The sequence below is a fragment of the Pleurodeles waltl genome, chromosome 6, assembly GCF_031143425.1.
Source record: "Pleurodeles waltl isolate 20211129_DDA chromosome 6, aPleWal1.hap1.20221129, whole genome shotgun sequence".
NCBI lineage: Eukaryota > Metazoa > Chordata > Amphibia > Caudata > Salamandridae > Pleurodeles > Pleurodeles waltl.
In genome coordinates this window covers 1,063,052,030-1,063,075,697 of record NC_090445.1, presented here as the reverse complement: position 1 = coordinate 1,063,075,697, position 23,668 = coordinate 1,063,052,030, and the positions used below count along the sequence as shown (strand labels likewise).

General features: G+C 44.1%; 1 protein-coding gene across 2 annotated transcripts in view; it reads right to left on the bottom strand.

Moving 5' to 3' along the window:
• Positions 1–23,668, bottom strand: part of KIF17 (kinesin family member 17) — a 360,746-nt gene that overhangs the window by 116,803 nt on the left and 220,275 nt on the right. For both annotated transcript variants that reach the window (XM_069240033.1, XM_069240034.1), the window contains exon 8: positions 748–845. In XM_069240033.1, coding sequence (XP_069096134.1) covers positions 748–845 — 98 coding nt within the window. The remainder of the gene's footprint in view (positions 1–747; positions 846–23,668) is intronic.

Here is a 23,668-nt window from a genome sequence, read left to right as displayed (position 1 = left end):
CAAGAGTTTCTAATTACCCTATTGAGCTGACGTAAAAGATAATGGTGTCAATTGACAAATATTTACCCAAGTCTTCAGAGAGTCTTACACTTACAGCGTGGGATATTCAAAGAAGAAAAAACTGTAGGTCATACACTGCGTGAAGTAACATATTGTGTTGTGAAGGACATATTTGTTTGAACACACTCTGCACCAGTAATTGACAGATAGAGGTACACATTCACCCCCGCAACTACTATGCTTAAATTCTACTGTAGGTGCACTCAACCTGGTTAGACCATCCTTGGCAAGTCAAATGATCACATGCTGCTAGTAGGAACACTTATACAATGGTACAGGAGAAAATCACTCAGAAACTCTTGATTGTTTGGTAGCCTCTATGCTTATATTTTGCTAGAAAATGCCTTTATGAAGTAGCCTCAACTTGGTGTCACCCACCACATTATAGGAAAGTAGTCTCTGAAGGCAATCAAAAACATTTTAGAGTTAGGGACTGTGGGATACTGATGTCAACGAGGCTCAAATCGAGGCACACAGGACATCTGTAACTTTTTGGCTTATGTCCAGCTCTGCCAAACTAAATAATGGTCCCAAGTCATTATTATGCTAAATGACAGGGCATGAACACTTCTGCAAGATAGCACTCCACCATTCTGTCAAGTCACTGAAAAAACCTAGATCCTTCAACGTCTTATCCACCCATAACCAGTATATGGCAGTAGCTTTTCCGTTGACATGGGCTGATACCTGGTCAGTTTGAGATACTTCAGGAGGCACAGAGGGGCCTGTCTTCTGTGAGGTAATCTGGATTCTATCCTCTAATGGAAGAGCACCCATGGAGGCATCTGCAACAACAAGGAAATCATCATCACTTTACGAGAAGAGGAGCAACGCCTTTACCAATGTTTTCTTCCCGCAGACATTAAAATTCAGCATAAAGTTGCTAGTTGTCATGTCAGTTTATAATAGCGTTGTAGGTGCACATATGACTAAAAGTTTCCTAGTACATTCAGACTCAAAAGAACATATAATTCCAATATGTTACAATCATAAATGTTAATTCTGTAAGAATCCTTTAAAATACTCCACCAATAAAATTTGATGGTTTTCCACACTGGATCCATTGCACAGCATGGCTCTAGAAATGCTGGCATTTGCAGACTCAGCTGCAGAGTTGAAGGTGATCCTCAACTGTTCAAAAACATATGAAACAGAAAATAAGTTGGGCTGGCACACAATGATATGGACCCTTTATCAATAAATGGTGGGCTAGAGAGCAGAGAAAAGATCCAAAAGGGCTTTCATTGTTTCGCCCATTTACATTGAATAAGACAGGTATGAGATGCCACCCCTGTGTGCTGATGTCACTTTTTCTCTTGCCCTCTTCTGCCTCAGACACGGATTAATCATGACAAATTGGAGGTGACAGTGTGTTGTAAATAACTGATGATCTTTCTAGCACATATAGTAGCTCACTCAACAGCTTGGGGAGGAGGTAGGGTAATGAGGAATCTACGGCAAACAGAGTACCCACCCGAAAGAGTGTTACTGAAGATAAGTAACTTGTCCATCTTATGGATACTTTTAACTACAGATTCCTCTTCTTTAGAGTTTGAGTTTGAGTCTAGAGTTTATTTTATTAAAGTGCATAGTTAATCAAAGCAATACACCATACAAATAAAAAGATGCGATACTCTTAAATACATTTTTACTATAGACCTATAAAATCATTAAAAAAAATCAATACACTACATACAAACTAAGTACAACAAAAGCATATATAACAACAAGATGCTTTCTCCTAAAACCATATAGCCTATAACAAACAAGGTAAGTGGTTTTAAAGTGCACCAGTGTTTAGACTGTGGTCCATATATACTTCAGTTTCCAGGGATTGAACACCCTAATTATCCATTGGGCATTTCCCTATCAATCCACCAATATAGCAATAAAGTGCTGAGTAAGGTATTAACCTAAAAAATGCTGTGTATTTGTCACATGTCAACAGCCATATCCACCGCCTACAAAATTTAGAAAAAAGATAAAAAAAAGTAATTTAAAACCCTTTTAAATTTTTTTTATCAAACCTTAAAAGGCCTCATTCAGCTGCATCGTTTAAATTAATCTTGCTTTGTGCGTACAATTTTTTTTTATGTCAAGCATAACATTTTGTTAATCTCGCATTCAGAACACAGCCGATCACACGTTGACTGCACTTTTGTACACCTCTCTGATAAAAGGCAACCTTCAAAATCTTCTACGTTCATTTAATAACCCCCTACACAGACAAACCAAATGGTTAAAGTCCTCCACCCCACAACCACACAGGATACATGGAGAGTTTAAACCAGATCGCTCCCAAGGGACTGTGTTGACACCACCTGGGAGAAGGCCAAAACGACATTTAATAAGTAAATCTTTATCTTTTTTTGGCCGACTCTAGATATAACTGACATTTTTGGATTTTATACTCATTTATTATCATCCATGAATGAGATCTGTCCGTGAAAAGACCCTTATCCGTAATTAAAAATTTACTCTTCACTGTGCGGTTTATGATTTTTTTAAATGCATCATAAGGGAGACTTTTATCCTACAATGACCGAACTCCCAAATCATCTAGGGCCTGATCCAAATATTGCCGGGATGGAGCTGAAGAATTCAAACTCATCCCCTTCCAAAGTGCCTGACACAGTTGATGCCCCTTTGTTTGTTGTAAATTTTCCCAAATCTTAATATAGTTACCCTTCCTTGCTATGATTTGGTTCAAGTATCCGAACTCTAGCCTGATCTGAGCCTGAGAGGAGTTCCCTGGAAGGTGGAACAGGAACCTGAACACTTTTCCAACTATCCCGTTCAGAGTACCAGCATCTCTTCCTCGCAGAGCTTCACTTTCCGTAACTAATGCCTGCCGTTGATTTAGCGGCAATTACTTGTAACAGATGTTGATAACTAGGGACATCTAGCGATCTTTGCAGAGTACGGAAAGCAAGCAGCAGCACATTTCCTTTCCGCTGTAAATCCAGTTTTTGGGGATTAAAGGATCCACTCTTATCAAATAATATGCCCAAATATCTATAATATTTAACTTGTTCTAATTCTTGCCCTTGTAGGTGCCACTTGCACATTTTATGTATTTTATTGCTTACTTCCAAAACTTTAGTTTTTTTCTCATTAATTATCATTACATTCACCTCTGCAAATTCAGCTGGTATAGCGATGAATCGCCATAATCCTACTTTGGTTTGGTTTAAAAGGATTACGTCATTTGCATAAAGTAGGTTCGAGATAAACATGTCTTCGATCTTTGGAGGATGTGTATTCACCTTGTTTAGCTTAACAGTCAGATCAGATAAAAAAAGATTTAAAAGATATAGCTCAAGCATGCAGCCCTCCTTGAATCTTTGTTTTGTCTCAAATTTCCTTGACAGAAAGGAGCCATCCCCTACCTTCATTCTGACGCATGTGTCCGTATATAACATCTGTATAGCTTTTAGTAACCGTGCAGGAATACCCCATGAGGCTAACTTTTCCCATAAATGACTACGCTGTACCAGGTTGAAAGCAGATTTAAAATCCACAAAACACAAATACAGAGGTTGACTTCTTTGCTTACATTTGTCTATGGTAATGGGAAGGGATAGGATATCAACTGTCATTCCGGGTCCTTTAATGAAATCTGACTGATTGGCCGGGATAATATTTTCAGTTCACCAGCTATAAAGGTCCTCTAAAAGTAAACCTGCATAATATTTTGCCTCAGATTCTGTTAGAGTAATTAAATGGTAGTTCTCCGGGCAAGAGCTTGGGATGGCTTTGAGCTCTAAAGATTTATTAAAAAACACAACCAGCCTTCTGCCCAAAAACCCAGGTTTTGTAAATAGCATGTGGGATCCCATTTGGGCCTGGAGCCCCTGCCTGCCTGCTCTTGTTAATCAATCTTCTTTAGAATAGACAACCAAGCAGTATCTTCTTAAGGTCAATGTTGTGAAAAGTTAACTCAAACTAAAAAGCAGTGCATGGAAATGGAAACACAAATGTCCATACAGCAGCATGGCTGGTGACTAGGACAGGGAACTACTCCTACCGAAGATGCTGTATTGGGATGTATAGAATGAGCTGGTAGGCCATCAGGGGGTTTCTCCTTGGCCACAGCATAGAATGTCTTTATGCACTGGGCGATTTACTGGACAAGGTCCATTTTTCGACAGCCTTTCCCTTCTTGGCACCAGCAAAGCCCACAAAGGGCTGGTTGTCTACACAGAATACCTTTGTGGGTTCAATTAAAAAACAAGGGCTATCCTCCTTTTTCAAGTTATGTAGCATTGAGAAAAAAGCAGGAAAGACAATGGACTGACCTACGTAGAAGGGAAAAACTACCTCAGTCCAGACCCTGCACATACCCTTCTTAATTTTCTGTACTGCTGATGAAAGATGTGCGCCTGTGAGAGCAAGGCTAGGAAGCAGGCTGTCATTGAAGTGTTCTAGCGCTGAGTTGACCTTTTCTGAAAAGTGTCTTGGTCCAGCAAAAGGAATGGCCAGTAAGGATGCCTGGGTGTCCCTAGAAAACCCAGTAGTTCACAAATAGACATGACATCTGAGCACAACACTGGTGTCCATGACATCGCTCTCACTGTATGTTATGTCAAGACAGTCCCTTAACATTTATTTGGCAGTGCCTCCTCAAGTGTTTAGCTTCCCACTCACTGATTGCCTTCAGGGGCATCAACAAGCATTTGTAGCATGACTGAGTCATGAGTGGAACCCAGGCACCACATGCAAACAGCCTGCGGGTCTCTGACTAAAACATGCTCTCTGCAGATGCAACACTTTAAAAACTGCTGCTTTGGGATGAGGCATTTTCCCTGCCACACTAGCTATGTCAAATGAAGGTGTTGGTAGAACCGACAAAGCTGGGATCTGATATCCAGATTAGCACTGAAGGGTGTGTAAATAAAAGGAAGTGCATTCAGCTTGCAGAGGTGGCGCCTATATGTAGCTGCTCGTCGTCACTTCTGGGACGGTGCCAGGCTATGGTAAAGCCCAGCTGTGTCACTTACCAGCGAATGGACTCAACTGCTGTTGAAATTCTAGATCCAGTCTAGTGCCAGGGATTATTTTAAAGGCAGGATTACCACAGGTTAAAAGTATGCATCAGAGGATCCACTTTCAAGTGGACCTCTACATAACAACTACAATTGAAAAAAATAAAAATGGCCAAGGTCCTTCTCAGTAGCACTCAAAAGAAGGGACCATCCCTGCTAAATACATAATATTGTGCACTATATATTTGAAAGGGACATCTGACCAGTACTTCTGTGCAATCCAAATAAAATCCCAGGCGTTCATTTTGTAGTCATTCAATATAAGGAATACTAAATACCAAATTCAGAGATGCTGGACTCAAAGGCAGGATATGACGTATTCTTAGAGATAAATACACACTTCTTAGAACTATGAGACAGCCAGCTATGAAGAATGAAATGAAGATGTAGGTCTAATATCCATTGCATTAAACCAGAAATCTAAAACTGATGAATATCATTTAAAACAATTAAAAAAATTGGCAAGGGGTGCAAATGTGCTTTCCATTAGCTAAGATTGCTCCTGTTTAAAGAACTCCTTGGTCCAGCTGGGTTATAATTCATAAGACTGGTTCCAATCAGGTAACGAAGATGGAAGAATGCTAACATTGTAGTGATGGACCAATCTATGCCCAGTTTGAACCACATTAAAGTAGGACAAAGGCACTGTGGAAGAAGTGTTGGCCTTTTCAAGACCTATATCTACAGTGGAAGCCACTTAGGTGCTAAGGACGAAATGGCCTCGTCCTCAGCACAGCCAGACCATCTTGTCCTTAGCACTACAGAGGTTAAAGATCACGGGTATAGAGACAGACTTTATGGTCTGTTGATTGTCTTTATATGCTTGGGGTGGTTTCATAAACTCACAAAAGGGATTATAGATTTGAAGAGTGCCAACAACGATTTAGGGAGGGTATTTTAAAGTGTCTGGATTTTTTTGTCTCACGATGGGGGCACTTCATTACTGTTACAAGTTAATTTCTAAACTTTCAGATAGAATCTGGTTAGAGGCAACTTTCTTTATGTCATTGAGGAGGACTTCAACATGAAAGGGAAGATCTTTTGAGCATTTAAAGATGGTCAGCATGACGTGCAGAATCTTATAAGGTTCAATTTACTTGATGACGGTATATATATATATATATATATATATATATATATATATACATATATATATATATATATATATATATATATATATATATATATATATATATATATATATATTTCCACAACACTGCTCCTAAATGAACAGACGCCAACTCATCTGTTGTGTCGGTGTCTATTCATTCAGGAATAGTGCTGTGGTAGTTTTGAATAGGTAGAAAGTCATCTCCATCAAAGTCGACACTCCCCCGTGGTCTGATGCGCTGTGGCAGGAACATCACAAAAAGGAGTAATATCAGACCGGGGGGAGTGTCGACTTTGATGCAGATTACTTTCTCCATATTCAAAATGACCACAACACCACTCCTGAATGAATTGACGCTGACACAACAGATGGCAAGGACAAGAAAAGGGAAGCAGCTAAGTCTCAGGGCAAAGGTGGGGACAAAGATAAAAAGAAGTCTTCATCAGGCCCACAAAACTCTTCTGGAGGTGGGTCTAAAACTTCTTCCACTACAAACAGGTGAAAAAGCATTGGTGTTACAAGTACAAGAACAAAGGCCATATGCCAGGAGACAGCTCCTACACTAGGAAAAACACCAAGCCACCACTCCTACCTCTAGTGTCCCTAGCAAAAGCAGTGGTAGTGGGAATAATAACAATAATAACCAATCCAATGGTGTAGAAGGGCTAACTCTGGGAAGTGTAGTGGGGGCTGGTTTAGTTAGGGAAATCACTGAGGCTGTTTTAGTCTCTGATGGGGGCATGGACTTTGCCACCTAGTATTTTTTGTGCTGTGTTACCATAATAAAGTGCCTTTATTTTTGTAACATTGAGTGTATTCTTTCATGTGTGTAAGTGCTGTGTGACTACAGTGGTATTGCATGAGCTCTGCATGTCTCCTAGATAAGCCTTGGCTGCTCATCCACAACTACCTCTAGAGAGCCTGGCTTCTAGACACTGCCAGGGAATACCTGGAATAGGGTGTAAGTACCTTAGGTAAACTCAATACGCCAGGACAGCTTCCTACAATATATATATATATATATATATATATATATATATATATATATATTTGTTTTTTTTTTACAAAAAGTAAACAGAATGAGAAGGGAAGGATAAGTTACTTACCTGTAAATCCTAGTTCTCTTCCAGGGGTATCCTCATCAAAGTCATAAACATTGAATATTCCCGCCCTTGTGCGGGGACCCCGGAGCATATATATAAAATACATACATATTATCATGTGTAAAACAGCAATGCAGGCTATAATCATAAATAGGCTAAAATGCTTTATTTCTATGCAAGTTTTTTTTTTTTTTTTTTATATTATAAAATCACAATAGATCATAAATATCTACCTAAGCCCCCAAAAACTGGACTTAGGGAAGTAAACAGCAGTAAATAGCAGAGAAAAATAGAAAAAAACTACATTGAAAAACAATGAAGCATTCTTAGCCAATAGGCTGCATGCAGGTTAACACAGGAGAACCATAAAAACTTTGGCACCGTGCCTTTAAGACCCTGAGCACCTCCAGTATCCCACCATGCCTCAGGGGTGAAGGGAAGGTGACAGTTGGTTCACAGTTAGGTCAGTACTTTTTTACGGTGACAATCTGTGTAACTGATCAGAAAGATAATCTGTCCTGCACTTCCAGGAGACTTGAGTCCGGGGAGGAGGGTGGGTTGTTTATGACTTTGATGAGGATACCCCTGGAAGAGAACTAGGATTTACAGGTAAGTAACTTATCCTTCTCTTCCAGGGGATCCTCATCAATAGTCATAAACATTGAATAGATTAGCAAGCCCATCCCTAAACTCTGCGGACTGTCTGAAAGAAGTGCAGGAAAATATATATATTCATGCAAATAGATTTCTAAGAGAGGCCTGCCCCACCTGGGCATCCGCTCTTGCATCCGAGTCTAAACAGTAATGCTTAGTAAAGGTATGCACAGACTTCCATGTAGCAGCCTTACAAATCTCGGAAATTGGTACATTGTTAAGGAGGGCAGCAGTAGCCGCTTTTCCCCTTGTGGAATGCGCTTTTGGCCTAGCCAGTAATCTCTTATTAGCCAGTTGGTAAGAGTTAACAATACAAGACACAATCCATCTTGATATCGTTCGTTTAGACGCTGCCTCTCCTGTTCTTAAATGACCATAATTTAGAAACAAATGGTTAGAATGTCTAATCGGTTTTGTTTTGTCCAAATAGAATTTCAGCACTCTTTTCAAGTCTAAAGAGTGCAATGCTTTCTCAGCCGGAGTCTCCGGATTGGGAAAGAAAGTCGGTAAAGATATAGTCTGATTGATATGGAATTCTGACACCACCTTCGGAAGGAAAGATGGGTGAGTTCGCAGAACCACTCTATTATCGTGAAAAACCGTGTACGGTTCTCTGCAAGACAGAGCCTGAATTTCGCTGACCCTCCTCGCTGAAGTAATGGCCACCAAAAAAGCCGCCTTCCACGTAAGGTGCTGTAAAGAGGCCTTGTGGATAGGTTCAAAAGGAGGGCCCATAAGTTTTGACAGGACTACATTCAGTTCCCATGGAGGAGAAGGTCTCCGAATGGGAGGAAAAACCTTTTTCAAGCCTTCTAAAAAATCCTTGACTACAGGTATCGTAAAGAAGGATTCCTGAGAAGGCGACTTACGATACGCTGTAATTGCAGACAAATGAACCTTAATAGAAGATACCTGCAGACCAGACTTCGCCAGATGAAGTAAATAGGACAGTATGACGTCCTCCTGAGCTCGTATGGGATTTATACCTTGTTGAGAGCACCAGATGTAAAATCTCTTCCACTTAAAAGCGTAAGAACGCCGCGTGGAAGGTCGTTTTGACTCTTTCAAGATGCTCATGCACTCCTGTGAGAGCCCTAGGTGCCCATACTGTAGGAATTCAGGAGCCATGCTGTCAAGCTCAGAGAGGGAAGGTTGGGATGTAGGATTCTGCCTTCCATTCTGCTCAGGAGATCCGGTCTGCACGGCAACCTCCTGTGAGGTCTTTCCGATAAGTTGAGTAGGTCCGTGTACCAGAATTGGCGGGGCCATTGTGGCGCTATCAGAATCATTCTGGTTCTGGAGTTGTAAAATTTGTTGATTACTGCCGGTATGAGGGGAATCGGTGGAAAGGCGTAGAGAAATGTCCCTGACCAGTTGATCAACCAGGCATTCCCTTGAGATCCCGGACGGCAGAACCTGGATGCGAAGTCTGGGCATTTCTTGTTTGTTTCGTCTGCAAAGAGATCCAACTGGGGTCGACCCCATTGACCGAAGATGTCCTCGACGACTTCGTCGTGTAGGACCCAGTCGTGCGCGTCTTCCAGATGTCTGCTCAGGAAATCTGCCTCTACGTTTTGCTGACCTGGCAGGTGTACCGCTGTGATAGACATTCCCCTGGCCAGGAGCCAATGCCATATCGTTTGGGATTCTCGAGACAGAGGTAGTGATCTTGTTCCCCCCTGTTTGTTCAGGTAATACATTGTGGTTGTATTGTCTGTCTGAATTAGGATAGATTTCCCCTGAACCAATGGAGAGAAAGATTTGAGAGCCAGATGGACTGCTCTGAGCTCCAGTAGATTTATGTGATAGTTCTTTTCCTTGTCGGACCACAGACCCTGAGCTTGGAAGGAACCCAGATGAGCACCCCAACCCTGAAGAGACGCATCCGTTACCAGAGTGTCGACTGGAATTGTCTGGTGAAACGGAGAACCTATCGACAGGTGAGGTCTGTGCATCCACCATTGTAGTGATTGAAAAGCCACTGCTGGTAGTCGAACTCTGTCCTCCCAGTGACCAGTCTTTTGGCTCCAATTGTTCTCTAATGCCTCCTGAAGGGGCCTCATGCGTAGCCTGGCATTCGGGACAATGAAGATGCATGAAGCCATGGAGCCCAGAAGCGATGTCACCTGACGAGCTGTAGGTGCATCGGCTGTTAATAGTTGTTGACACTTCCTGTGGATTGATAAAAGTCGTTCCTCCGAAGGATACACTCTTTGGAGCTCTGTGTTTAGTATCGCTCCCAGGTAGTGGAGGTTTTGTGTTGGAATCAAGGTTGACTTGTCGTGGTTGATTTGAAGACCTAGAGACTCGAAAGTTCTTAGAACGATATCTCGATGTTTTCTCGCCTGATCCGGAGATGAGGCCTTCACTAGCCAGTCGTCCAGGTAGGGGTAGACGAATATTTTTTGTCTTCGAAGGTGTGCCGCTACCACTGCTACACATTTTGAAAAGACTCGGGGTGCAGACTTCAGGCCGAATGGAAGGACTCTGAATTGGTAGTGCTGTGACGCTATCTGGAAACGTAAAAATTTCCGATGTTTGGGTGCTATTGGGATGTGAAAATATGCATCCTGTAGGTCGATGGAGCACATCCAGTCTCCCTGATGCAGTTGCGGGACAATCTGGTGAAGGGCTAGCATCCTGAACTTTTGTTTTCTTATGTACTTGTTCAGGAGCCGTAAGTCCAGAATTGGCCTGAAGAGGCCCTGTTGACCTTTTTTCGCCACCAGAAAGTAACGGGAGTACACCCCTTTTCCTTTTTGTGCCGGAGGAACCTTTTCTACAGCTTTCTTTTGTAGGAGTGCGAGAACTTCCTTGCGTAGCAGGCTGAGATGAGAAGGAAAACACCTTGCTGGCGGCAAGTGTGGAGGAGGTTTTTTGAAAAGGAGAGAATAGCCATGTTCGACAATATTGAGCACCCATTTGTCTTTTGTGATGGAGTGCCACTCGCGAAGATGATGCGTAACACTTCCCCCCACCGGAGTGGTGCACAGTGCTGAGGGAAGCAATGCCTCATTGCTTTGATGGTGTCTTTGCTGTAGACTGTTGAGGTCTACTTGACCCTCGGTCTCTTGTGGGTCTACGTGCCTGAAACAGGGGACGTCCCTGTCGTTGTTGTGGCCTCTGAGACCAGTGAGGGGTTTGAACCCTCTGCTGGAATGGTCGTCTGTCATACGGCTTGTACCTCCGCCTGAAGTCTTTTTTACGTTCCAGGCCCACTGCCCTCATCGTGTCGACTTCCGTTTTCATTCGGGCCATCTCTTCATCCGCGTGGGTACCGAACAACGAACTCCCGCTGAATGGGAGGTTCAAAATGCGCTGCTGTGCTTCCTGTTTCAGACCCGTGAGCCGTAGCCAGGAAGACCTCCTAGCGCAGATTCCGTGCGCATACCCATGCGCAGCCAAATCCGCCCCATCCGCCGCCGCGCTGATGACCTGGTTAGATACTAGGCCCCCTTCCTGCAAGATTTCCTGGAAGTCCTGTCTATCTTCCCTGGGCAACTTTTCTGTAAATCTGTGGAGTGAGTCCCACAGAGAGCGGTCATATCTGCCCAGAAGTGCTGAGGCGCTGGAGACCTTCATAGCAGATGCCGCCGTACCGCACATCTTTCTCCCCAGAGAGTCTAGGTGTCTGCTCTCCTTATCCGGGGGGACTGTGGAAGATGATGCCACAGAGTGTGTTTTTCTGGCTGCGGCTAAGATCACAGAGTCCGGTGGCGGATCCTTCCGCAGGAATAAAGGATCTTGTTCCGGAGCTTTGTATTTCTTTTGAATCCTAGCCGGGGCAGACTTGAGAGTGGCTGGAGACAGAAAAGTGTCCATAGTCGGTTGCAGCAAACCCGGTACTAGTGGCAGCAGTTTTCTCGAGACTGATCTGTGTTGTAGGGTCTCAAAGATAACTGAGGATGAGGTGGCCGGCTGCGGTACCTCAATATTTAGCTTCTGCGCTCCCCTTAGAAGAACCTCATTAAAAGTGGTGATATCATCCACCGGGGAAATCCTAGCAGGTGGAGAATCTGTCAGTGTGGGGGAGTAGCGCCCAACAGACGATCCTGAAGAAGACCAAGAAGGTGATCTTCTGCGTGGTGTTCGTGACCTGGTTCTCCTTCGGGAACGGGACCTGCTCCGAGAGGCTGTAGCAGAGTGTGCAGGTCTTGTGGTCGGCTGACGAGAAGCAGAACGAGCCCGTCCTGCTCTAGCTGTAGGCGATGGCGTTCTCGGTAATGAGGCAGTAGGAGAATACATCCTAGAGTATTGTGAATCCGGGGATGCTGCCGGTCTATTCAGGCTCTCTAACCATCTGGGTGATAGAGTGATGGGAGAAACATGCCCCGATGCTCTGGAATGGGATGATGCACTCCTTATAGAGACCACCGGTGAGGGAGCTTTGTCCGCTGGCTCTACTGCCTGTGACACAGCTGAAGGTTGTGTCGACGTCGATTGCATCCTCGACGTCGAAGGTTGCGATGGCTGATCTGTTCTCGACGTCGAAGGTCTTGACGTCGGAGGTCTTGCCGTCGAGTGTCTTGACGCCGATCGCCTATCGCGGGACCTGGACCTACTCGCCGTCGTGTGTCTCGACGTTGAGTGGCGAGTGGTCGACGGCGGATGTTCATGCCGTCGAGGTGTTTTTGGTGTCGTGTCCTTCGACGCCAAGGGGTGAGACGTTCTCGACGGCGAACGGGAGCGCCGGAGATGGCTCGACGCCGAACGGCGGCCTGCCGTCGACGGAGATGTACCCCTGTGTCCATGCTTCGACGTTTTGTCCCTCGACGTCGGTCTGGTCGCCGTCGACGGCGATCTATGCCGGTGAGACGGTGGTGCCGATGACGTCGATGGAGAACAAACAGGCACAATCCTACCTGTCGACGTCGATCGGGCCATTCCTTCTGCTGTAGGTCTGGGAAGTGAAGAGGATGTTGACTTTTTCCTCTCCTGAAGCCCATGTAGCCTGATCTTCTCTCTGTCTTTGAGAGTCCTCCTTGACATGTTCTTACAATACTTGCAGGTGTCAGGACAGTGACTCTGTGGCAGGCAGACAATACACAGAGAGTGTGGGTCTGACTGGGCTTTCTTCTTCCCACAAGAAGGACATTTTACAAAAAGAGATGGCATTTTCTGTCAAAAAAGACTTCCAAACTCAGACAAAAGATGTTATCTGTCGAGTAAACAGGAAAAACACTATTTTTAAGGATTTTTCTGAAGAAAAACTCAGAAAAACTGAGAGCTCAATGCTCCAGGATCCTCTCAGAAGAAGCCGGAAAAAAGAACTGACCTAACTGTGAACCAACTGTCACCTTCCCTTCACCCCTGAGGCATGGTGGGATACTGGAGGTGCTCAGGGTCTTAAAGGCACGGTGCCAAAGTTTTTATGGTTCTCCTGTGTTAACCTGCATGCAGCCTATTGGCTAAGAATGCTTCATTGTTTTTCAATGTAGTTTTTTTCTATTTTTCTCTGCTATTTACTGCTGTTTACTTCCCTAAGTCCAGTTTTTGGGGGCTTAGGTAGATATTTATGATCTATTGTGATTTTATAATATAAAAAAAAAAAAAAAAAAACTTGCATAGAAATAAAGCATTTTAGCCTATTTATGATTATAGCCTGCATTGCTGTTTTACACATGATAATATGTATGTATTTTATATATATGCTCCGGGGTCCCCGCACAAGGGCGGGAATATTCAATGTTTATGACTATTGATGAGGATCCCCTGGAAGAGAAGTAACAGACACACTTAGAGAGTAAGCGGAGCTGGGTCAAGGGGGTTACTACAACACAGTGGAATGTGAGGGAAAATCTGTCAGGTCCCATGTAAGACCTGAATTGGGAAATTGTAGACTCAACTGCTTAAGCACCACAAGGTCCAGTGCACTTCCTAAGCAATCCACTCAGCACCACAACATCACGATGTACCAGAATAACGAGAATAACCTTTAAGATCAACAAAACTGCAGGATAGAGACTGTGGAGAATGGGCTTGGACGGCTGGCCCATAACAGTACTTAGAGCAGGACATTAGTTGGGGGTCAGTATGTCTCACTTACTGGGTGAAGTAGTCAGAGTGAGGAAATAAGGGAAGTTCACAAAGTACATCTTTAGATGAAAACCCGAAAGGAGTTGCACTGAGTATTTCACTCCTGCATAGTTTGTAACCTGCATCTGTGTTCCTGCACCTTTGTTGTTTTCCTTCCCCTCAGTTCCCTAGGTTTCTAGTTCCCCAGTAAGTCACACTGCCTGTACTGTACTACCTTGTGTGGAATCCTCGCTTGCCTGCTACATTATGGGGGTCATTTTGACCCCAGCGGTCGGTGGTAATGTGGCGGTGGTACCGCAAACATGCTGGCAGTACATACCTCCACATTATGACATTGGCAGGTTGGCTGAAGCCAACCCGCCAATGTACCACTCCAACCGCCATGGCGGTAGCAGCTGCTGGGCTGGATATCAGAATATCCAACCCGGCTGCCGCTATTGTACCGCCTCAGGCATTTTGACTGTGCCTACCGCCATGGTTTTCGTGGCGTTCGTAACGCCTGCATGTATGTGCGTGTCTGCACACACACACACACACATACATGCAGACACGCACCACGCATACACACACTCACTCAGGCACACATTCATTCATATACGCATGTATCCATTCATTCATGCATATATCCGTACCACATTCACACTGACACGCAGACACGCATTCACATATCCATTCATACACGCATTCTCACACATGCATACACGCACACAAACAACACTACACATACATTTGCATTCATGCACACACTCACACATTCATGCACACACACCCCCACACACTCAGAACATCCCCCACACCCCTCCCCTGTCGGAAACCCAACTTACCTGGATCCAGGGGGTCTTCCGGCAGGGGACGGGACAGGGCACTGCTACCACCAGCAGAGGCCACTAGCAGAACACCGCCAGGCCGTATTATTTGTCATAATATGGCTGGCGGCGTTCTACTGGCGTGGCGCTGGTGGTGGTAGCAGTGTCACCTTAACACCGTCCACCAGCATGGCCACAGCCTGATTTGCGCCCTTCTTGTGGTGGAAATCCGGCTGTGGTCATTATTTGGTGGACGGCTGTTAGCCGCAGCGACGGTCATTTGTCGCCCATCGCCACGGCAGTAGGCGGCACTTACCGCCAATGCCTTAATGAGGGCCCATAAGTATTTCAGTCTCTGAGTATCCTGGTCGGCCTTGGAGCTCATTAGCATATGCCATTGTACAGAGGCTGGTGAAGGAAATAAGTTACTTACCTGGAACTATAGTCCTCCAGTACTGGAATCTTTCACAGATTCACATGTTTGAATCATTTCCCGTCGCCGAGATGGGAGTCCCCGGTACCTTAGAAAAGATAATGTCCCCAAAAACATAATAGTAATAACTTACAGCTCTACTTTTAAGTAATCTATCCAAGTCATTATGTAAAAAAGGACAAACCCCAGCATCAACCAATCAGATAATCCCACCCTCCAGGACCCTCCTGAGAGAAGCTCCAGTATCTCAGATTTTCTAAGCACTAATGGGTATCCTAAAAGTTGATTGTGAAAAGTAAAAAGGTGAGACGGAGATGTCGAGGAAAGTCTAAAACAAGATATGGCCGCCGGTGGTGTACTCTAATGGATGCAAGAGATCTAGGTTGGGCTTTCCCAATTCCTTGAAGACCTGGTCGAGAGCTTCTGGGTTCAACTCCCATTTGTGACAGGAGGATGTTAGTCTGCTGAGGGTGTCTGTTGTCTCCTTCGGTTTTCCTGGCAGGTTTTCTGCTCTTAAACTGACCCTATTTTGAATAGCCCATTCCAGATATTTTGAGATTCTCGAGATAGGAGAAGAGACTTTGTTCTTCCCTGCTTGTTCAGGTAATGCATCGTTGTTGTATTGTCTGTTCTTATAAGAACAGCAGATTGTTTTATTCTGTGGAGGAAAGCCTGTAGAGCCAGAAAAACTGCTCTTAGCTCTAGGAAACTGACATGATATTTTTTAAAAGAGCTGTTCCACCTTCTGCTGACCTGTAGATCTTGAAGGTAAGCCGCCATCCCTCCTGAGAGGCGTCCGTGGTAATGACCAATGGGGTCAATGGGGCAGAAATGAAGACCTATTGCAATGTGCAATTGTTCTGACCACCAGTGGAACGCTTCGATCATGCGCGGAGTCACTGTGACCGAGTACATTGAATGAGCCCTCTTTTTGAACCCATTGAAGATCCAATTCTTCTTGTAGGGGGTGCATTCTTAGTCAGTAACAGGAATTAGCTGAATGCAAGATAACATCACCCCCAGTACAGATTTGTAATTGCGTACTGAAAGAGACTTTCTTCTTTGAACTCTGTTTGCTAGGGACAAGAGTTTGGTTTGTCTCTCGAATGTAGAGAAGGCCTTGTTTCTGACGGTGTCTATTGTCGCCCCTGAAAAAAAGTTGTTACTCTCGCTGGCAAGATCTTTGATTGGTTCCAATTCAGGGTGAGACCCAGTTCGTTGAATAATTCCATGCAAGCCTTTGTTGAGTCGTGAGCCTCTTGGATACGACCACGCTTTTATTAGCCAATTGTCTAAATACGGAAAAATCTGGTGTTTTTTTCCTCTCAGCCAAGCTGCTACCAGAGCCAGACACTTTGTGAATATTCTGGGGACAGATTTCAGGCCAAATGGAAGAACTCTGAACTGGGAATGGCTGCCGGCTACTGTGAAACAAATTAATTTTCTGTGGGCAGGTGAGATTGGGATATGAAAGTATGCATCCTGTAGATCCAGGGTTGCCATAAAGTCTCAGCAGTTCATGCAGAGGAGAATGTCCTGCAACGTGACCATGCAAAAGGTTTAACGTTTGAGGTATTTGTTTAAGTCCCGGAGGCCGAGAACAGGAGTAAAAACCTTGGCCCTTTTCTGAAGAAGGAACTCTCTCTATTGCTCCCTTCCTCCCAGAGTTGTTTTAGATGCTTTTGAAGGAAAGTATGTGGAGGGTGTGATGGTGGGATTTGGATGAACTCCAAGGTGTGGCCTAATTGAACTATTACTAATACCCACTGGTCCAACGTTATTTCTTGCCATTTTTGAAAAAAGTGGGATATTCTTCCCCCTATTCTGTGAATTGGTGGCGGGAGGTAGCCGGAGCCTGAAAGCTGTCAATGGGACGAACTGTCTCTTTGCCCTGACGTGCTCTACCCCTAGGAGGAGGTCTAGAATAGGACGCCTGGGGTGGTTGCCTTTGTGGGTATTGTGTTCAAAACAGCAGAGTCGCACAGGAGAGGATAACAAAGGTTTTGAAAACTCTCTCTATATGATGGGATTCCTCGCCCTCTGGAGGCATGAAAAGGCAACTTCTTAAACTGTAGGGTACCCAATGACCTGGCGGTGTCCGTGTCAGTTTTTATCGCTTGTAAGGCTTCATCTACGTCTTTGCCAAAAAGAGCCTCCCCATCAAATGGAAGGTCCAATACCTTTTTCTGTACTTCCAGTCGAAAGGTAGTTACCCTAAGCCAGCCTTGTCTTCGGAGCACCGCCCCCCCCTGCTAGTTGTCTAAAAGCAGTGGTAGCAATATCCATTGCGCAATCAATAACCTCAGCTGAGGTGCGCTCCTTCTCCAACAGGATCTTCTTTACTTCCACCTTTGAATCCTCCTGAAGCTGGTCCAGATACTGAGCGATATCCGCCAATAATTGCTTGTCGTATCTGCCCACAATTGCCAAAGAGTTTGCTGCTCTCACTATAAGCTCTGACATAGAGAAAAAACGCTTCCCAATGTTGTCCAGCCTTCTACCTTCCTTGTCTGGAGGTGCTGAAATTGGCGTTGACAGAGTCTTTGAACGCCTCTGCGCTGCCTGGATTATTACTGAGTCTGGCTTCGGATGGCCAATGAGACATGTTGGAGCGTCTTCTAAAGCCTTATACATTTTGCCTAACCTTGGTAAGACCGCCGCCACAGTAGCTGGGTTTTTCATTACCTTCAGACCTTCCTCCTAGATGTAACTCACTGTGGGTATGGAGCGTATACTCTTTTGAAAGGGCTCCTTAAAATCGTATAGGAAGTAGTCCATTTGTTTAGATGGCATGGGCAGCGCAAATCTCTTCGCTGCTCTTTCAAGCAGATCATGGAAACCTCGAATGTCGTCTGGGGGTGAATCCACCGCAGTAGGCGATGGAGATGTTGGGTTGGTCATATATAGTTGTCCCAATCAGACTGCGTGTCCTGCAGCTCACCTTCCTCTCTCTTCTCATCTGAGGAGTCTGTAACTTGTATAAAGGTTCTCTGCGGGGTACTCCTCGCCGATTTAGGCTACAACTTTGGTTGTGGTACTGGGGTGGAAGGTATTGATGGTGGGGGTTCTGTTGGTATTTTCTCTGACTGTGGTGCTGATGGAAACCTCTTTTTGTAGTCTGTCAACATAAGTTGGAGATCAGAGATAAGAGAACTTGGGATACAGACCATATAATCTGGCACACCTTGTCGGTCTCTCTGAGGAGAATAATACTGCTGGTGATATTCTTCTTCATCATCTTGACACTTGACGTGGAGCTGAGAAGGACTATGAGCCTCCCCAAATGGCCCATCATCATCCGAATCTTCCTCCAGTAGATGGGCCGGAAGTAAAGGTGTGACCTTACTTGGAGACGTGGCATGCAGTGTTATGTCTCCTTTTCAAGTCAAGACCAGAATTTTTCTCCTCGTCGACGGTGCCATCAACGAAGTCGTCTCCACCTGCGAGGGTCCACTTCTGGTCGCCGTTGACGGTGTCGTTGATGATGCCGGTGTCACCGGAATGTTCGTTGACAATGATGGCGTCGCTGACACTGTCATGGATGACATCTTTATCATCGACGGTCTGGACTTAGATACCGTCAACGTAGACGTCGTTGACGAGCAGGAAGTAATAGTAGATAGGCTGGTAACCGTGGATATTCTCGTCGACGATGGTGTCGACGACAATGACTTTGTTGACGGTGGGGTCGTTGTCGACGGTCTGTTATCTGGGGCTGAAGAAGGCTTTCTAAAGGTAGTAATGATCTTCGGTGGAGGTGTGGATGGCTCTGAAGAAGGTTTAGAAACCTCCTTTGAAGTTGAAGGCCGATGTTTAGATTTTGATGAAGAAGATTTTCTTTCATGAGGTGATGTTGATAGACTGTGGCCTTCACCAGACCTCTGTGAGTACTTTTTAAAAGCTTTGGAGGGTTGCCCTGAACCCTTTTCAAAGTGAGGTGATCTTTGTCTCTTTTGGGAATTTTTGGAAGACCAGGAAGATTCCTAACTGTCAGAATCTTAGACAGGGTTTTTCCTTGTTTTAAGCTTTTGGAGCGATATGAGCAGTCTTCTCTCTCTATCCTTTAGGTACTACATACCTTAATTCAGAAGCAGAATGTTCAGGATAGAGGCAATATATGCAGTCTCTATGTGGCTTCTCAGAGTGGAGTCTTTTCTTTCCACATGTACTGCAGGCTCTGAAGAGACTTTTCCCCTCTCTGTCAGACATTATGCTGATAATGTCAGGCCCCAGATATTCCGAGTGTGAACACAAAACGCTCTAGAATAGAGAATAATTCCAGATGTAGTGGTAACGTCTATTCCAACAGGAAAAAAATGAGCAGAGCTCCGTGGAGACTCCCTATCACAATGTGAAGTAGAAAATCTGAGGTCCTGGAGCTTCTCTCAGGAGGGTTCCAGAGGGTGGGATTATCTGATTGGTTGATGCTGGAGTTTGGTCTTTTTTTACATAAGGACTTGGATAGATTACTTTAAAGTAGAGCTGTAAGTTATTACTATTATGTCTTTTGTGGCATTGTCTTTTCTAAGGTACTGGGGACTCCCATCTCGATGACGGGGAATGATTCAAGCATATGAATCTATGAAAGTTCCAATACTGGAGTAAATATTTTATTTTCATTCTCTATTCCAATTATTCTCAAAACTATTTCATACAGTATCATTTGTGCAAATTGTTTTCATCTGTCTAAAGCTGTGTGTTCATGGCATCCTGCTGTCCATTTAATGGTCACGTCTGAGCGTTGCAAACAATACCAATACAGCTCCAGAACCGTAGTTCTGTCAGTCTGAGAAAAGCAGCATCCAGGGACAAGAGGATGAAAAGACCTACACTCACCTGAAGTTCTAAAGGTAAAGGAAAAAAGAAAGTAGCTCTCTAAATGTGAGTATTGGAAGGATACATGTCATACATAACACTGCACCTTAGGGATAATGTCAAAGAAATGGAGAATTGACCAGAATCTCCATGCAATTACTCTTTCACGGGTCAAAGAAGGGGACCAAATTGCTGAAAATATGCCTCAAAAGTAAGCTAAGGGAGGTGTCCAGAAATATGAATGATTTAGGGTTAAGGGTACATTTTCTGGAGGAGTTTATATGTAACAGATCTTTCTGCTCCTCAGAACTGTGTCCTAGACATTTATCCCCGAGACACAGAATGTGATTCTTCAGGAAATGCAGGAGAGCCATCCCAGAACCAATGATAAACAAATAAGAGGCCCAAAAATGCATAGAAGGTACCATAAAAGCATACCCACGGAGGATGTTCCTTGTGCTCTTGTACCTCTTGTACCTGTATGACTCCACATCACTAAAACTGGATAGAACCTACAGGACTGTATGATACGGTCTTTCATACATTCTGACATGCATACAAAACATCAAGCTGAAGGAAAAAACATATGGGGGAGGTTAGGGGCAAAGCTGAATTCATATTTGTGAGTCAGAAGTTAATGCTCTTTCAGGATTCATCTATTATCACTTTCTATTAAAAAAGGCTTCCTTACAGTCATCAACTTCCAGAGATCCAAAATGCCATGCAGATGGGGGCACCCTTTCGTAATCTAATTGCAAGGCCTGGAGATTACCGTGAACTCTACTATGAAAACAAGGAATGTTCTCCACATTGGTGAAGATGGTGTAAGGGAGAACAGTGGAAGAACAGCATCAGCTTAGACAGCTTTAGTGGAAGCATGGTGAAGGATATCCCTGAAGAGAAGGAGTGCTAAGACCAATGCAACAACCATGGAAAATGGGAGGAAAGCATCAATGCAGCAACTACAACGAGTTAGTCATCAAAGGTCAACTTAGCCTGCACACCAGCCTGGTGAGCTACATCAAACAATGGTGCCTCAGAAATGTGCCACGCCTTCTACCTCATGTGCAACAGACTTTGCTGTCACTGAAAGCTGTCTAGGTCAGAATGGATGTATTCTTTTGCTCTTCGTGGGAAAAGAATAAGACTGGCAATGCTTCAGCAGCCTGGGGTGGGAAGGGACCTGAAGGGCCTTTACTGGTCTATGTACAGCCTGAAGTGGGGAAAACCCAACATCTGGGTGACTAAGGGCATAAGTTCGCAACTTTTCACATTTAGAAAGAGCTTTGAGAGGGTAGTACACAGAAGTGGGAGGTGATTTGGTTGGATTGATTCACATGCTGGATCAAGTCAAAAGTTGATTGGTGAAAGGCGGAAAAGGCAGGCAGTGCCCCTGCAGTCATGGTGGTATATTTCATGGATTTCCTAGTGCACCTGGGTCTTCTTAAGACTCCACAACTCTGGAGGTACTCTCATAGTATTTCACTTTGCGTGACAACAGCTGTTGGTGGTTTCTCTATTCAAGTCGAATAGTTTGCACAGTTTCCATTCCCTACACTTTTTTGTTCCGCTCCCCTTCTGCTCCCACAAGTGGTTAGGACACTCAGGTTAACCTTTCCCTTAATAAAGTGGATTATGTCGCAGCTAGAGCTGGTTAAAAGTTGATAGGGGAGCAGGAAGGAGGACATTTACTAGCAGCGAAGCTGAGGGCCCACCGGACACGCTGTTATGTACAGGCTATTAAGGATGAAGCAAGCAAAGTTCATGAAGCAGAAAAAGCTAGGAGGAAACAGGTTTACTTCTTCTAGCAATCCTTATACGAGAAGGGTCATACATATAAGGTATACCCAGAGAAGGTGAAATTATGATTACATGGGGCAATATTAGAGATAGTCTTGGTGAAGCAAACTATGCCCTAAAACTCGATGATTATGAAACAGCAAGTCCTCTTTGCTGTAAAAGGCCTTTAGAAGCAAAATGCCCAGGGCCCAGACGGCTTGACACCTGTCTTTTATAACAGTTCAGCCCAATTCTTCTGATGAGCTTGACAGCAGTTTTGGCCTGAGTCTGAGTGAATGGTCAGCTTACAAATATCTGTATAGAGTGTGGCGGGCACACTAACACCACTGTTGTTTGACCTCTCCTTAAAACTCCTAGGACAACTAATTGAAGCTCATAATGCAGTTAAAGGCATTGGGTTAGAGAAAGATACATTCAGATTACATATGCACAAGGATAATATTAAGATCTTACTTTCTGATCCCCTGGGACTCCTGCAAGCCCTTGAAAAATGACCAGTTCCTTAGGGTCTCTGGATTAAAGATTAATGTCTCTAAATCGGAAAAGATAAACTTGACTACATGCCAGGGAACACTTCATAGGTGACGGTTTCTACTCCATTTATGTAGGCGTTCATCATTGATAAAATATCCTGCGGTTTACTTGACATGCGATCTAGGAGAGGATTTTCAGAGCAAACTGCCTACAATTGCTTAGAGATATCGCTCTTAAACTGCAACAGCAGCATATTATGTCAATATTGTTGCTGGGGAGGGTGGCTATAACCAGAATGTCTGTGTTACTACATTGTCTGTACGTTTTTCAGACATGTTCCATTAATCTCTCCATACAGGTGTTCAAACAGTTACAGACCGACTAGCAAACCATAAATAACAGCTGAGAGATAGTGGACTTTAAAACAGCTATCAAGCAATATAGCTGAAAAATGTCTTAGTGTGATCTAAGGATTCTAAAAAAAAATACAATGCAGATGTTTTATTGATCATACTACTTGCCAAAGTTCCATGGTTGTGGAAGGAATTGCAAGTTATAAGTTGTACTTTTTGGAGGTTACCAACTTGAAGATCTGAGATGAAGTAGGCTTTGTTCGCAACACTCCTTGGCAATGAAGACTTCCAGGCGGGCTTAGGTTAAAGGGCTTTCCAAAGATGGAAGGAGGGATGGTGTGTATAAGGGAGGGACCTTTTTCAGAAGGAATAAATAAAATAGTTTGAGCAGATGAGAGGACGTTGGCTTACATGTAGACAATATATTCAGATGGGCACAGGTTTAACACTAGGTTTTATACCTGTTGATCAAAGAAGGGGCTACTTACTAGACCACTGATTACTTTTGAGAAGCTGCCAGAAGGGATAGAAGAACAAGCCCACTCAGTTTCACCTATGTATAGTATCCTGCAAGATGCCAACAGGCATGAAAAAGTTGTGATTGGAGGAGACCTGAAAAGGAGGTAAGGGAGTTCTCTAGGGTATGACAAATGGAAGGATAAACTGATGAGAGAAAATGGTTTTGCTAAACATATGCAAAGTAAAGATTCTATTTTCAATATCCAGTACAGGTGGTATGCTACTCCAGTTAGATTACATGAAATAGATCGTACTAGATTGCACCTGTGTTTGAGGGAGCCCAACGAACGCATCACACTTACCCACACACACCCTGTGGCACTGAATATATATGGAGCGATTTTTTGGCCCATCTAATAACCAATATTGAACAAGTAATGGGCACAAAAGTGACTGCAGCAATGTAAACAGTAATCTGCGGATCTAGTGCACAAATAGCTAAGTCAGGAACAGGCAAAA